A 17,234-nucleotide genomic window follows, 5' to 3' on the forward strand; every position below is an offset into this window, starting at 1 on the left:
ACTTGCATTGGTGATTTCATGGGATTGAATAAATCTGCCTTCATCAAAGGGAGGAACATCAATAATAGTTTTTTTTTTTGGCTCATGAGTTGTTGAGTAAATATCATATCAACTTAAGGACACCTAAAATGGCCTATAAGGTCGATCTTATGAAGGCATATAACTCTATTAGCTAGAGGTTTGTCTTGCAGGTTTTGGAATACCTGGATACCCATGTGGAGCTGGCTCAATGTATTGGGGGGAGTGTATATGCAACCCATGGTACTCGATTCTCATCATTGGTACTGTAAGGGGTTTCTTTAAAGGGAAGAAAGGGCTAAGATAGGGCGGCCCTTTATCCCCTTACTTTTTTTCTATGGTCATGGAGGTTTTCATTTGAATGTTGAGGAATGCCACTGCTAATTACTCTCTCTCCTTCAATGCCAAGTGTGAGAAGATTTAGCTAGTTAATCTATGTTTTGCTAATGATCTTTTAATCCATACAAAAGGGGACCTTAGCTCTGCCAAATGTGTCAAGAAGCTTAAGGGTATTTTTTTTATAGGATGTCTGGGCTTCGTTGTAATGAATCTAAATTTGTGGTTTCCTTTTCAGGGGTTGATCCTGCAGCAGTGGAGCAAATGAATGCTTTGTTGGGAGTTGAAAAGGGAATGTTACCAGCGCATTCTCTTCGTATCCCTCTTAGCACAAAAAGGCTAAGCAAGGCTTATTGTCAGGTTCTAATTGAAAAGATTGGAGGTAGGATAAATCATTGGGCCTTTAAACTTCTCACTTATATAGGTAGGCTTCAACTTCTGAAATTGGTACTATATAGTATCTTATCTTTCTAGGCTAGAATGGTTAATATCCCTTGTTTTGTCCTCAAGGAGGTTGAAAAGGAGTTTAAATGCTTTTTATGGAAGGGTGGTGACTGGAATTCCAAGGCTTGTAAAGTCAGTTGGGTAGTGTTTGTAAGCCTGCCATGGAAGAAGGCCTAGATCTAAAACTCTTTCAAATTGGAAAACAGTTGCAATTTTTTTTTTTTTTGGGAAAAAAAGGGCGGCATCTCCTATCTTTATTAGAAAATCTCTCACTTATGGCGGAGGAATACTGTGGTTCCAACCTTGAGACTTGGGGAAAACAAAATCAAACCCCAAGAATGTAAAACTGACTTAACCAACTTATTCAAAACAGAGAAACCAATGACCAACAACCAAAAAAATAAATAAGAACTAAACAACTATAAGTGGAACACAAACAAAACTTCAGAAGATTTCAAGGAATAAACCAAACACTACAACCTTCACAAACACCAACACAAAGCATCACGAGCGCAAGGAAGGAAATCCCAATAAATCCAATTGAATCATTCCCCTGACTTGCTATGGAAGCTCATCCTAGCAACTATATGATCGAGATATACCAGATTCACCCCGCTTGGCAAAGAAATCCACCCCTTGATTCGCCTCCCTGTAAACATGTTCCACTTTGTAATGTATGCCTCTCAATGCTAACACAAGCTCTTCCCACAATTCCCATAAGTTCCAAGTCGAACACTTCCTAGAATCAATCCACTGAACCAACAAAGTAGAGTCATGGGCAATCTCCACTTGATCAAATCTAAGATCTTTGCATAGATTAATCCCTATAATAATCGCTTTCAATTCAGCTACATTATCGGTTTCATGACCCAGTAATGAGGAAAAAACTGCTTTAAATAATCTTCTTTCATCTCTTATCATGCCTCCACCACAATTACCTAGGTTGCCTCTACAGCTTCCGTCCACATTCAACTTAACCCAACCTATCCCAAGTTTACACCATCTAACTACACGAGCAAGACGAACACTCACATTTTTTAGTTGAATATCCAAAGCATGAAGGACTACAATATCCATGCAAGAAGTGGGTGCACATTTAGTTAACTTGTCCGAAATGGATCTCAGCCAATATTTAATATCAAGCCACACAATTTTCACTGAATCATGAATTGATTCCATCCTGACTCTACTTCAACGAATCCAAAGTCTCCAAATGATGAGACTAGGTATGAGACCTACCAAAATGCCTAACTGTGAGGCCCATCTTGCACAACTAAACCAGAAATTAACTATGGCTTTCCATGTATTCATTGTCATACAACTAACACCCAACGCCACTACTGCTTATTTTCATACCTCCTGAGCAAAATATCTCATGCAAAACACATGGTCTAGAGATTCAATCTTGGCATTTGAACAACAATCACACCGAGAGGTCATCTGAACACCTACTTCTTGAATACGAGTATCAACCGAAAGACAAGCAAACCAAGACTTCCACATACAAATTGACACTTGTTTTGGCAACATAGGATGCCATATCCATTTTGGAAATAAGAATTCCTCTTTACACTCCCTTATAATTTCCCAAGCACTTGTCGTGGTAAATTTCTCGTCTGTTGAAGGTTCTCAAATCACTGTATCTAGACCCTCCTTGCAAGAAATAGAAAAGTTCATTACTTCCTCATCCTGTTCTTCACCCGACAGATCCACTAATAAATTAACATTCCACCCATGTCTATCCCAACAATCTCATGTTCGTAGCTTATGGTTTCTGATTTCCTGAACCTTAGCACAAAGGGGACTGGAGGCTAACCATCGATCAAACCAAAAAGAGGCCGACCCTTCTTTAATTTGAACACAAACATGTTCTAATACTTCAGGTATCACATGAGCAATCGATCTCCAAAATCTGGTTCCTTTATCTGGTTTTATTTCTCTTAAGTGGTGTCTATCATTCAAATACTTGGTTTTAAAGAATAAGTCCATGGATTATCTATAGTTAACAATCTCCACATAAACTTCATATGCAATGATTTTTTTACTTCCTCAAAATCCCTAATACCCAAACCACCCTCACAAACAGGCTTACATATATTAGGCCAAGAACACCATTTCCTTTTTCTTTTATCATTTACTCCACTCCAAAAAAAATCGTTAACATAGAATTTAACTTTGTGAAGAAAATATTAGGAATGTCAATTACTACCAATTAATGAACCGTCATTGATGATAATACATGCTTAATTAAAACTAAGTGGCCCCCTTGAGATAAAAGCTTAAATTTCCAACCCGCTATCTTTTTCCTCAATTTAGCAACTAGAGGCTCTAAAATACGGGCCGTAAGACAACCCAATACCAAAGGAACACCCAAGTATGTAGCAGGGAACCCTCCTTCCACAAAGTCAGTCATCCTTAACAAGGATCGCTTCCGAGCATAAGCAATTCTCTTTGACAAATAAATACTTGACTTGTCTTTATTTATCATTTGGCCAGACTAATCCTCATATTTCTTAAGAGTCTTGATAAACATTCGAATGGAACTTCTCTTACCATTGGCAAAAATAAGAATGTCATCTGCATAGAGTAGGTGAGATACCAAAGGTGTCCCACGAGCATGATAGAAAACCCCTATCTTATTCTCCATAAAATTTTTCTTTAGAAACCGAGAACGAACTTCCTGTAAAATAATAAATAGATAAGGAGATAGACGTTCTCCTTGGCGAAGACCTCGAGAAAGAAGCCTTTATAAGTGTCATTCATCATAATGGAGAACCAAGGAGAGGAAACACATTCTGCCACTAAACCATAGAATTTCTGGGAGAATCCAAAACTTTTCACAACCAAGTTTAAAAAATCCTAATCGACCCTATCATAAGCCTTAGTGATGTCTACTTTGATCATTACATTTCCACCATTAGACTTATTATGTAGCGAATGAACCATTTCTTGTGCCAATGTAATATTTTTAAATATACTTCTACCAAGAATGAAAGCTCCCTACTCCAGAGAAATCAATGCAGGCAATAAACCTGTCATCCTTGTAACAATAATTTTTGAAAAAATTTTGTAGATAACACTACAAAGACTAATAGGCCTGAACTTGTCAAAACTCTAGGGATTCTGAAGTTTTGGGATTAGAACAATGCAAGAGATGCAGAATAAAATCTAGGAAGAGGAGACCTAGCAAAAAAATCTCTAGCTACATCAATCACCTCTTCTTTTACAATATCCCAACAATAACAGTTGCGGTTATCAAGCTTTGCTGGTTTATCTATATGTCTAAATCTTTTTTTATGGATGATATGGGTTTATATATATAAAATCAAGGGAAATAGCTTTTAGGAGTTGCATGTCAGGCCATATGACTCTTGTTGTTGGAAAAAGATATTGAAATGTAGGGAAATCATACATAAGAAAATCAAGTGGAAGGTGGGTATTAGTAATTTCATTCGCATCCTTTTTGATAACTGGAATCCTTACGGTCCTTTAATTGATCACTACAGTAGTCAGTTGTAGTGCAACCTCGGGATCCAGAGATACACTACTTTACAGCAGTTTATCTTATGGTCCTTATGGAACTTGCCAAGGAGATGCGAGGGATGCTCCGCAAACTTGATTCAGAAGGTAAGCTTTCATCCTCTGAGTAATACTTCAGATAAACTAAGATGGGATGAGGATTTGGATGATGAGTTCAGTTTCAAATCAGCTTGGGAAGTCATAAGACAGAGGGGACAGATAGTGAGATGGAGCAAAGTAGTCTGGTTTAAACAAGCTTAACCAAGGCATTCTTTTATATGTTGGTTGGCAGCCTTAAACGGGCTTTCAGCCAAGGACAAAATATTTTCCTAGGGCAACATAACTAATGTTAACTGTGCTTTACATAAGAGCCATAGGGAGACTAGGGATCATCCATTTTTCCATTGTTCAGTTAGGAGGACTATTATGGAAAGCTCTTTGGAGAGCATCACCTCCAATACCAAGAGCTACAACTAGGAGGATGTTTTAATCTGGATTGAAGGGATGCGTGGCGATGTAAGACAAAAGGTCAACACAATATGGGTAGCCACAGTATATTTTGTATGGAAACTTAGGAATGAGGTAGTCTTTAGGAGTACTGAGGATCTAAATAGACTGATCAACAAGACTATTATAAAGACTAGAAGATACAGGTTAAGAGTAGTGTTGATATAAAGTTTTGTTGCCTCTATTTGTATAGTTTCCCGTTATATGAAGCTTAACTCTTTCCCAAAAACACAAAGCAAATTTATAAATAGTTTTTTCAACAACTCATTTTTTTAGTGGTATTACTGGACAAATTGTAACTCATTTATAACTATTTAATAATCAACAATCTTTTGTAAGAGAGAATATTTCTATAATTGATCAAAAATTTTAATATTGAGTTACTTCAACTTATTTAACTTAAAATTTTATGATATGCTCTTACAAGTCATGCAATTGTGGAACAATTATTCACATGCTTGACTTTTCATTTCATTCGTTAAGGTTCTTTTCAAATCACTTCATTTATTTATTCATTTTCATTGCGAGCCCACAAACTTTGTTGCTCCTTGCTCAATTATGTATGAACTTATACATTATTTACCATTTCTTAACTATAGTACTACTCTTGTGTAGGGACATAATTTCTATGTAAAATAATCTAATGATCACACTACTAGCAATAGTCACCACATTCAAATTTAATGTCTCGAGCTTTAAGTTAGCATATGAGTAACTAAAAGTAATTATTAGAGCTATAAATCACATAAATTACTTTTTATGTCATTGCAAACACTCGAAAACTATAATCAATACCTTTGATGTCCCATAGTTTAATTATATTTAAGATATCAAGTTTAAATCTTCATATTAGAGTAGCGCATTCAATCAATTCAGTCAATTCAATCAACCTTCCAAGTTAGTCTGAAGTTTTAGCAAGCAAATTTACTAATTGAATTGACTAAATATTGAATTGACCTAACAAAACTAATCAAAATAACAAATCCGCCTCTATCGATAAATAAATAAATAAATAATCAACGAGTTAACCAATCACAATGTTCTCGTCAATGTTCAGCCCCAAAAAGAAACCTAACAAAATCATCCCCACTATCAAACACAGATACAATTGAATAATTGAACTCAAACGGAATAATGATCAATTTGAGTTAATATCAAACCCAAGAAAATCAGTCTAGTGATTCAAGTCAATTTAATCAACCAATTTAGTGAGTTAACTTAATTTCAATGAAATATTTTATAGTCCTACTTGAAATGGGTATGAAATAATTTCCAAAAGAAAATTATTAACTTCCTAAATTTGGGATCTCGACACAGTCCCGGCCACTCAACGGAAGGGACCACATGCTGTGAGTCTTCCAGACTCCCAAATTCTAGAAGCCCAGCATGGTCCATTTGAAAAAGAAAATAAGCTTCCCAATAGAAAGAAAAGGGACATGTTTTCCACTAGAAGATTAATAAACCGTATGACAAAATACAGAAGCTAGCCACAAGCCAGAGAGAGAGAGAGAGATTAGTTCTACACATTTTTCCTTGCCCTAGTACATATATATTAGCTAGCTCTGAAATCTCGCTCTTAACTAGATTAATCAATATACAAATCTAACCCTGAAAATCTCAACATGGTTTTATCAAGATCCCTACAATACGTAATTAACCAACCCCCTTGTCACATATTTCCTATTGACAAGAATATATGATGAACCTGCAGCTCCTCCAATCCACCTGATCTGCCCTATCATGTATATATATAGAGACACACATACTCACTCAGCTGCCCAGCAACACATGCGCACATGCATGCATGAAACCTTTATCGATCAGTGAGCTTTTAGGATCTGATCATGGACGTTAGAGAGCGGAAAACAACTTCTTCACAAGGGATGGTAATGCCCATACCATGGTTAAAACCAAATTCCTCTTCCGCCCGCCGGAGCAGGCTCTGGAACTCCGGGTGATCCAACCATGCTATGGGGACAATATATCTGCTCCTGTTTTGTCCCACGTATACTGCAAAGTGCCCCTTTGGCACATCATCAGGAAGACCGCCGCCGCCGCTGTCATAGCCGCTGCCGCTCTTCTTGCTGAAGCTGGAGCACTTCTTCAGGATTTGCTTCAGAGCTGCTGGTTGAGGTAGCTTGTTTGACTTCCTAATGGCCATGTATGAATATGGAGGTACTAAACTAGCTTGAACAGGGGATTAATTAATTTGAGAGAGAGAGAGAGAGAGAGAGAGAGAGAGGTGGGGAAGGAGTATACGATTAAGGGTCGAAGAGGGTGGGGAGTGGTATTTATGGAGAGAGAATAATTGAAAGGGGCCTGAGAGAGAGAGAGAGAGAGAGAGTCATGTGGTAGGGTGGGTGTGGAGTCGTCCTTGAAAAAAACAAGGAACAGAGGAACGTTGCATGTTTTGGGGCGTCTGGGTAGGGTACCATGGCTTTACGTTGCCTCTCCTGTAGACAACAGCTAGAGGCCTTCTCTCTCTCTAAAAACCGAGCAGATTAGACTTTCATTAATGTATCAATCCTACCAATTAGCATAAATATAGCATGTATTTACATAATTACATGTACATGTATAGAGGTTCAAATTGTGTATGCGTGTTGTATATATATAATCAAACGAGTTAATCCAAAAAAATAAAGGAAAATAAATATAAAGGAAGAAATGTCTTAGGTACCAAATGGTATTAATTGGTGACAAATAAAGCAACAATATATGAAATATAAAGGTGGATATATCTATCGGGTACGCCAAGGGACATGCCCTGTACTTTCCCAAAGGGCCAAACTAAACTAACCACTCGATGAATTGAGCATGCACAATATTGATATTTAATATATATATATGCTATAGCTTCTATATATCTACATCTATAGAGTATAATGATGTAGCTACTAGCTTGCCAGCTAGTTAGCTAGGGGTGCTTACTTGGTCCTCTTGATCATGCCATGAGTTTTCATCAATTTATCAGCTACGGCTGAATACTACAGCTGATCAGATGGACTAGTTTTCATTAATTAATGCTTTATACATATAATTTACATTGAAAGAACAATGTTTTCTAATTTATATTTGCATATTTTGGGCTTGGAAGGGCCCACCCATCATTTAGCAAACGACTTTATTCAATTTTTCCTTCCAAGTTTGACTTGTGAAAACAATCTCACAAAATGTAAAAGCACGATAATCTCATACAACAACCCTATACTTACAAACTTAGTGCTCCTATACTATAATTGGTGCTTGAATCTTGATTTAGAAATCATCTAGGTTTGAATAAAATACAGACAAAATTATATTGAGTTTCCCTATTTGCAAATATAAATTTCAAATACAAATTCAAATACAAAACCAAAAATCCATAGCCCTCAAACAGAATGCAAGTGCGGCCTTTTAGGCACTTCGAAGTTTAATTGGTTTTGCAGTTTGCACTTTCTAAAGCTCCCAGTAAATGTTAACATGTGCTTTGAGTTGAAGTTAGAGCAGAGGGGAGGGCTGGTTCTTGTCAAACCCATTGGGAATCATGGGATGGACCATCAGCCAGCAGCAGCAGCAGCAACAGCAATTAGGTTCCAATCTGAAAAACAAAAAGGAAGGGAACAAGACACCATCTTTCTCTAGATAAGATAAAGAGAATGCAGTGGTGAACATTATACCAAAGGAATGGCGGGGAGCGTCCTAATCATCGGACCTTTGGCACCTGTCCCAACAAGCTACCTCCTATTCATTCTACGTATTCGGTTTGGATTTCGCTTGAATCCCCGTCAAACTAATGTCAAATATGGAAGCTCTACCGCTAGCACGTTCCAATAGCAACCTTATTTTCTGATAGATTAGTTGGGGAATTCGTCTAATCGAAGAAAACAAATTTTATTTTCCAATTTAGGTTTTTCAAAAAATTATAGTTGCTGTTTTATTATAGAAAACATTTGTATTTTTCTTTTGCTTTTCAAATAATTACATACGTATCACATTATTTTTCAATTTTCTAGAATTTAAAAGTCAGCAAGCATATTTTATGTATTTTCTAAGTTTACTGTATAAATTTTACAATTGAAAGCACTGATTTTTTTTTATTTTTTTTTTTTTAATTTTGAAAGAATATAGAAATTGTTTTGTATAACTAAATAAGTCCTAAAAATGTCACTATTTCTAAATTTTTCGGCATTTGTTTAGGAAACTTGTAAAGCAGCTTTCTCTTTCCATGTTCTTATAAAATGTTAGAAAATTAGAAAATAAAGTGACATTTTTTGTAATTTTATGAAAACTGAAAATAAACAGGTAATATACGATCAAGATGGGGTCCTCATTTTTGGTTTGGAAAGCTATATTCAGTAGCTTTAGTTGGCACCTTTACCTTCCCTTCTCACCCTTGTTCTCTCCTTGTCCTAGTATTTGGTGCCTATTCGAGTCAAACTCTGTTCTCTACTGACAGCTGCCAGGGTTTCTTTGGCTTGTCTGTACTCCAAATAGCACCCCACAAAACATAAAAGCTGTACATAAAGAAGCCACAGAGAGAGAGAGAGAGAGAGAGAGAGAGAGAGAGAGAGATGTACATAAACTTAAGCCGTCAGAACATGAGAATACAAAAAGGAATGTCATGGAAAGATTAGAATGAGATAAGGTGTGGGTCACAATTGAGAGAAGCTGTTTGTTCAATGTTCACACTATAATAATAGTATGCTGTATGTGCATATTCTAAATGATACTGCAAAAGAAAAATGGAGGCATAAAACCCGGTGGATGGCACATCACTGTCGTTGGGAGGCAGAGGCTATCATTTCTAATGAGCGGAAGGCAATTTCTTCTGGTTGATGATGACCCTTGTCTACTGATTTTGATTAGCATGTGAAGGCATGTTACTCTTGCCTTCAAAAACCCCCCAACAAAGGCAAGAACCGCAATGCCATGAGACACCATCCTAACTGCCCTAGAGAGCCCTTCGCCTAAAGAAGTAAACAATCATCCACTAGGGATCTTTCATAAGCATCTTCCAAAATACTCAGCCCTAGTAAGATTTTTTTTTAAATAAAATGGAGTAGCTCAACCGTAGATTGACCACCTACCTTTGGGAGCCACAGGTGTCCACTTAAATACAAGCTTAATCCAATGAAAGAATCGAACCTATACGTCCAAATTTGATGGCTCAATCTCACCATTAAACCACCCTATGTACATTGGCTCCTACTGTATAAAACTGGGGAGGAATGAGGCTATAGGTACCAAATTATCCATCAACACCAGTCCATCTCAAGTATAATCAATCAACATAGAAATTATAAAGATAAACACACCAGTTTGAGCTGTAAAGGACGAAGAGTTGCATAAAACAAAATCTAAAAATCAAGAGTCGGTCTCAGGGCATCAACAAATATTGGGTAGAAATGGTTCTTCTACTCCCCTATAAATTTAATCAGTAGCTTGTCCATTAACCTGTTTCAAAAGGTTCTGGATCATGTTCTAACAAGCAGTCCCTACTAAAATAAACTTCAGAAAGCTAATCACCATCTAGTTCTGCCACATGTGAAAATATAACTGCAACTTCAATTTATACAGTAAATAGGCAGACAAAATAGGTCAAGTTATTTCCAATGCCATGAGACATCAATTTTCCCAAGTTGCTTTTATATAGAAACTTAGCTTTATGATAATGAGAAAATGGTACAAAACTAACATGAAAGTATGAAACGGACAAGAGAGACTGAATGGAATTAACAAAGATCTCTATATATGAAGCAGAGTAATGACCCTGTTAAAGTCCATTGCAAGATCCTAAAGAAGATGGGGACCGCAGAGTTACTTGAAGGCTTTCGTGGCTATGGTCATATATAGCATTTCAATTCAAGGGGAACATTGATGTTTAATCATGTGTTCTGAAACCACCATAAAATGACAACAACAAATCACATGCTGAGCTCACATGCGCTCGCTTACACATGTTAGTACTTCAGTATTAAGGAAGAGAGAGAGTATCAAATAGTGTAGATAGGGTGCACAATACAGAAAATATGCATTGCTTACAATACAGATTCATAAGCAAGATAGATTACTTGCAACTCTATTTCAATTGAAAAACACTACAACAAATTTCCAGCTGTCACAACATTAAGGAAACTGAAAGCATTGGAGGTGAATCAGATACCAGAAGATAATGCATTTTCCCAGAGGAATTAACTGAACTTTGATGGTAGGTTCTGCCATATTTCTATAACTTCCTTGAAATGAAATTTCAATTCCTAAATAAATTATGCCACTTTGATCATGATATTGCAAATAATAGGGCAGGCTAAGGGTGCCATAGTCTTAATCAAATTGGCACAGTATGCAGAAACCTATGCAAGCTAGAATTCACAGCCGCAGAAGGAGCTCACTCTGGGGATAGTATCCCATCAGCTGTCTCAGCAAAAGATTTTCATATCGTCTCTGAACCAAGATCCATATACTAGAATTTAATTAAAGGTTAATAGCAGAAAATGAACAGAATAGAACATCTGGTGTCAGCTCCTAAGGCAATGAAAATTGATAAATGTATTGCGCAAGAAAATACTACCAAATCTCAGTCTCACTACATTTAAACCCACATTCCACAACAGATAATGATAACAAATGGAAACTAACTTTACTCAGGCACAAAGGGATCAATTAAGATACACACACACACATATATATATATATATATACACATGCACATATATATACATACAACACATATATATGCTTCTAGTCAAGCAGATGTTAATAAACATTCATTGTAGTTGCATACAGCCCTCTCGTTATTCAACTCCCCGGGGATAAAATAAGATCGACAAAATCAAAGGACAGACTGAAGGAGTTAACAAAATTCCCCATAATTTTGCTAACCCACATACTTACATTTTATCATATGTGCCAGTCATATTCCAGATCCCTAAAAAGCAAGGAAATTACAGCCAAAAACAAACCAAAAAAGGAAAAAAAAAAAAAAAAACTACCGTGATCTTGCGCCTCTACTAACCAGAGGCTGGTTTTAAAGCTGAGGCGGCCCATCCATCACACTCAATTGTCGTTTCAGCTTGCCAATATGACCCTGCACCTGTAACATTGAAAAAAAAGTGAAGAACTTACCCCAGAAATTTCTGCATGCTAGTATGTAACTATGTATATCAAACAAGATACATGATAAACCATTGGAAATAGAAAGCCATGAAACGTCATTGTAAGGTGTCGATGCCCATTTTATTTTCATATTTTCGTGTTTTTTTTTTGTTTTTTCCTAACCTTTGCTTTGGTGTGCTTGTAGGGGACATAAAACCCCTTTTTATATTATGTTCTAGAGATTTATGTACGTTTTGAATTCACGAGTCTATGTTTGTCAACATGTTTGAATAGGTTTTAGGGTTTGACATATTTCTTTGATGTATTTTTGACATTAAGAATGCATGTTCATTAAATATTATGTTTGATAGGGGTGTGTGCACGTTTTATATCCATGAGTTTATGCTTATCAAGATGCATGAAAAGGTTTTTTCTTGGAGTTTAGAATGTTAGGGTTTTGAGTTCTCATGATAATGAATGCATACAGGTGAGATTTTTTTTTTTTTTTTTTTTTATTGGGGTAATATGCATGTTGGATTCTATTTCCTCAAAAATATTTGGATGATTTTTACTTTTTTGTAAGTTTCCTTTATTTATTTTTTTAATTAAGAAAATTTTTGCATAGGTCTTTATGATGGTAGAAGTTATTATTACCCCATTTATTTCCTAGTAAACATTTGGGTAGTTTCTGATTTATTTTATTTTTTTTTGTTAGTTTTCTTTATTTTACTTTTCATTGTGAAAACTTTTGCTTGGGTCTTTATGATGGGATGGTAAGACCATGGCCAAATTCTATGAACATAATAAGTTCTTTAACAATAAATTTCTAAAAAAATACAAATATTGCAAATAAATCTTTATAAATTTCAAATAAAATCAGAAAAAAACATTTAAAATTCAAAAAATAGAAAAGCCAACAAAAAGTCAAAAAATATTAGGATTTGCTTTAAAACCAGAGGGAAGCACCATTTTACCTACATTTAGTCTAGATGACATGTATGTATAATAATCTCACTTGCATTTTTGGTCTATTATCATGTTTACCCACTTTACTTGTATAAAATTGGAATTTTAAGTGCACTTTTGGTCTCATCTTAGAAGATAGGGTGTTTCCATGCTAACCATTGTGATTTTATCCTGGCTTATGATGCAGTGAGTGAGAGAATATTATTGTATGATGTTTTTCCCTCTTCCCTCCCTAGGTATCGTGAAAGCACTTTTTCTTTAGCATGTATGGGTGAGAATGGAAATACGTGCTAACACCAACGGGATAGAAGTACAAAGGGTAAACATGGAATTTTATCCTTATTTTCAAAACTCCATCTTTTCAAGAAAGAGTTCTTCAAATTGATTTCAAATTCTTTCCTTTTTGGCTGATGATGAACCCTAGTTGCATTTTTCAAAACTTTTTCCTTTTTCAAAGATTCTCATTTTCAAACCTTTTCCCCTTTTGATGGATTTCAAATCCAATCAAATATCCTCTTTCAAATCATCTCATCTTTGGTTGATTGTAACTCAAATCTCTCCATTCACTTTTTTCCTTCCAAAAAAATGTCAATTTTTAAACCCGATCCTCTTCAATCCCTTGTTCTTAGTCCAATCAAATCCATTTTAATTTGATTGCAAATCAAATCCCTCCATTACTTCTTTTCTTCCAAAAAAATATCAGTTTTCAAATCTCGATCTTCTTTAATCTCATGATTTCAATCAATTCAAATCTCAATCATTAATTTTATTGCAAATCAAATCCCTCAATTACTCCTTTCCTTCCAAAAACATATCGATTTTCAAATCTTATCTTCTCTAATACCTTGATTTCCATCAATTCAAAGCTCATAATTAATTTGATTACAAATCAAATCTCTTTGTCACTCCATTCCATTCAAAGCAAGTTGGTTTTCAAATTTGATCATCTTTAAATCCATTGATTTCAATTAAATCAAATCTCATTTTCTCTATCTTTTTTATTTCAAATTTAGGGTTTCCTAAGGCCACCCCTTTTTCAAATAAGAGTATATTAGGGTTTCTAGCCCTATTATGTGGACTATTGGACAATAATCTTTCACTAGATAACCAAAGAGGGGGGTTTTTCTTCCTTCTCTTTCTTTTTGTTTAAAACGCATGCACAAATACTCAATGGTAACCGATATTAGAACGAGTTTCGATAGGGGTGTTGGTTGACCGATCTCCTTTAAAATAGTTTGTCAACCACCTTCTCTATGTACAATTGTATTCCTAAACCCTTTTCTTTGACTTGTACATCTACTGGGGTTTTTCCTTTCTTTTCCCTTCAAAAAAATGAAGGTGGCAACTCACTTTTTAATCATTTATGTCTAGTAAAAATAACAACTACAACAACTACTACAACAAGCCTTAAGTCCCACTAGGTGGAATTGGCTACATGAATCATTTTCTGCCAATTTACCCGATCCATGGCATTTTCCTCTATTAGATTAAGGGCTATTAAATCCTTCATCACTACCTCATTCCAAGTAATTTTAGGCCTATCCCCTACCCCTTTCATGTTAGAAACCATAACTAACTCACTCCTCCTCACAATTGTCCTCCCTTATCTAGTTTTCAACCGGTGCTATGCCTAAATTTTTTAGTATATGTCCATTTCTTACTTTATCTTTTAATGTTAAACCACTCATTCACCTTAGCATACACATCTCAGCAACTGTCATTCTTTGTATACGTTGTTTCTTAGTTGCCTAGCATTCTGAACCATTAAGCATAATTGGCCTTATAGTCATCTTATAAAACTTTCCTTTTAATTTTAAGGGTATTCTACGATCACACAACACACCTGACGCACTCCTCCATTTTACCCAACCTATCTTAATTTTATGTACTACATCATCTTCAATTTTCCCTTAACCTTGCATAATAGATCCAAGATATCAAAATCTATCAGTGCTATTAATCTCTTGATTATCTAGTTTAATCTTCTCTCTATTGCTACTCCTTACATTACTGAAATTACATTTCATATATTTAGTTTATCCCTACTTATCTTAAACCCTTTAGACTTTAATGTGGCTCTCCAAAGTTCTAACTTAGATTCCACTCCGCTCTTATAATCAATCAACACGATATCATCTGCAAACAATATACACCAAGGGATTTCATCTTGGACATTCTTAATAATTTCATCAATTACTAAAGTAAAAAGATAAGGACTCAAAGTAGAACCTTGATGAACACCTTTTAAGATTAGGAACTCTCTAGACTCTCCTCCTCCAATATTGACGCTAGTCACTACTCTATCATATATATCCTTATGACCTCGGTATATCTACTGCAAACTCTCTTCTTTTCTAATACCCGCCAAAGTACTTCCCTATGTACTCTATCATAAGCTTTCTCTAGATCAATAAAAACCATATACAAGTCCTTTTCCCTAAACTTTTCCACTAAACTTCTTCAAAGATACATAGCTTCTATTTTTGATCTCCCAAGCATAAAACCAAATTGATTTTTTGAAATCTTCATTTCAAATCTTTCCCTAGGTACTATATCATAAGCTTTCTCTTATATCAATAAAAACCATATGCTAGTTCTTCTTTTCCTTAACTTTTCCATTAAACTTTTTAAAAGATAAATAGCTTGTATTGTTGATCTCCCAAGCATAAAATCAAATTGATTTTATAAAATCTTCGTTTCTAATATTATTCTATGTGTTGACTTTTTGAGTCCTATCCCGTTTTGATAATGAAAAATCATTTGTATCTCATTTGTGCATTTAGTGTATGAACAGATTTATATTTCAGAAGGCACAAATGGTCATTGCAATATGGAAGTCATGAGGCCCTTAAAGCACATATCGCCTAACTTATTACATGGAAATTGAAGAGCAAAGAGTGAAGACATATTTTGTTTCAGTTGTAATGCATTTAGATTTAATTGTATGTGCAAGTCTTACTTGATCTGATGAGAAGCTCAATAACGACCATAGACTAACCCTAGGAACTCAAACTTTTCATGGAAAATCTTTTACTTTAAAGATAAACTCATACAAAAGGTTTGAAATGTTTTTGAAGTTCAAAACAAGGCTAAAACTTATTCTTGTAAAGGACTCAGCTGACCGAATCATAAGCCCAGTCGATTGGCATTCACGCCAGGAAGATCCGGCCGACCGGATCATAAGCCCAACCGACCGAACAACGCAAAAAATGAAATCGCCTCTAGGTCGGTCGATCAGACAGTGGGTCAGTCGACCAGAATTCTTGGGTTAAGCCTATTTTGAGCAAAAAAAAAGGCCACAAAATTCAAATTTATTATTATTATATTAGTCAAACGGTCACAAAGGGTCTTTGCCTATAAATATCAAGCCCAAAACCATTAAAACAACTTTTGCTAATCTTGTATTACACTCTTACATATTTGAGCATTTTATTCTCTCATTTTCTCAAATCAAAGAGCATTTATTCTCATCTACTCTCGTCATTTACAAAATCATTTTGAGAGAGAAACCCTAGGTATTCCTATACTCTTGGTTTTGAAAATCACTTCTGGAGAAATCATTTATTGCTCTTGAATCTTTGAGGAAGCATTTATTATGCATTAATTTTCACATCAAAGATCAACTACTCTTATCAACCTTTACTTTGCAAAAATCCTTTTGAGAGAAGAACTCTAGCTTCTCCTACTCTTATCTTGAAACATATTTTTGAAGAAATCTTTTATTGGGTTTGAATTTTTGAATCATTTATTATACACATTTTACTCAAAGATCATTTACTCTCATATATTGCAAAAATCTTTTTGAGAGAAACGCACAAACTCTATTGAGCTTAAATCTTATCTTGTGAGAGTGCATTAAGGTTTTCATTCTACAAATTAGCTTTTGAAGAAGCATTTCAATGTACGCAAAAACACTTATTCTCATTTGTATTTGCGGTTTGGGTTTGAACCGTGCCAAACGAGGGGATATCATTTGGAGAGATGGCTCCACCCATAAGGAGTGGTGTAACGGGTGGCTTCGCCCGAGTGAAGAAGTGTGTATAGGGTGGCTCCGCCTTAGTTGAAGAAGTGGATAGTGAAGTCCTCAAACGGTTGTCTTAAGGCGAGGACGTAGGCGGAGATAACTGAACCTTGTAAAAATCGTCGTGTTTGCTTTCTCTTTCTCTACACTATTTATTTTTCCGCACTTGTATGTTTACATTTATGTTGTTGTGATTATTGTGTTTGTTTTAAATATCTATAGCACTTAAAATTGATTGAGAAACCCTAAGCTTGAGATAGTGTGGTTGTGTTTTAAAAATAGGGCAAAAAGTGATCTAGATTTTTTTAAATATCCAATTCACCTCCCCCCTCTTGGGATTACACCA

The 17,234-nt window shown here is 35.4% G+C and overlaps 2 protein-coding genes across 2 annotated transcripts in view; both read right to left on the bottom strand.

Moving 5' to 3' along the window:
• Nucleotides 1-6,244: 6,244 nt before the first annotated feature.
• On the bottom strand, nucleotides 6,245-7,081 carry LOC131152756 (auxin-responsive protein SAUR50). Its single transcript, XM_058104612.1, has one exon. It carries the CDS (start codon nucleotides 6,983-6,985, stop codon nucleotides 6,656-6,658), a length of 330 nt encoding a protein of 109 aa, XP_057960595.1. The 5' UTR covers nucleotides 6,986-7,081; the 3' UTR covers nucleotides 6,245-6,655.
• Nucleotides 7,082-11,523: 4,442 nt separating this feature from the next.
• Nucleotides 11,524-17,234, bottom strand: part of LOC131152769 (transcription initiation factor TFIID subunit 14b) — a 42,081-nt gene continuing 36,370 nt past the window's right edge. The window contains 2 exon segments of the mRNA XM_058104620.1: nucleotides 11,524-11,839; nucleotides 11,842-11,899. Of these exon segments, the coding sequence (XP_057960603.1) occupies nucleotides 11,817-11,839; nucleotides 11,842-11,899 (81 nt within the window). The 3' untranslated portion in view covers nucleotides 11,524-11,816.

The sequence above is a fragment of the Malania oleifera genome, chromosome 1 (genome assembly GCF_029873635.1).
Source record: "Malania oleifera isolate guangnan ecotype guangnan chromosome 1, ASM2987363v1, whole genome shotgun sequence".
In the NCBI taxonomy this organism is placed as follows: domain Eukaryota; kingdom Viridiplantae; phylum Streptophyta; class Magnoliopsida; order Santalales; family Ximeniaceae; genus Malania; species Malania oleifera.

Bases quoted from the DNA above. Each gene is read 5' to 3' on its own strand.
- LOC131152756 (XM_058104612.1), bottom strand. From the start codon at position 6,985: ATGGCCATTAGGAAGTCAAACAAGCTACCTCAACCAGCAGCTCTGAAG.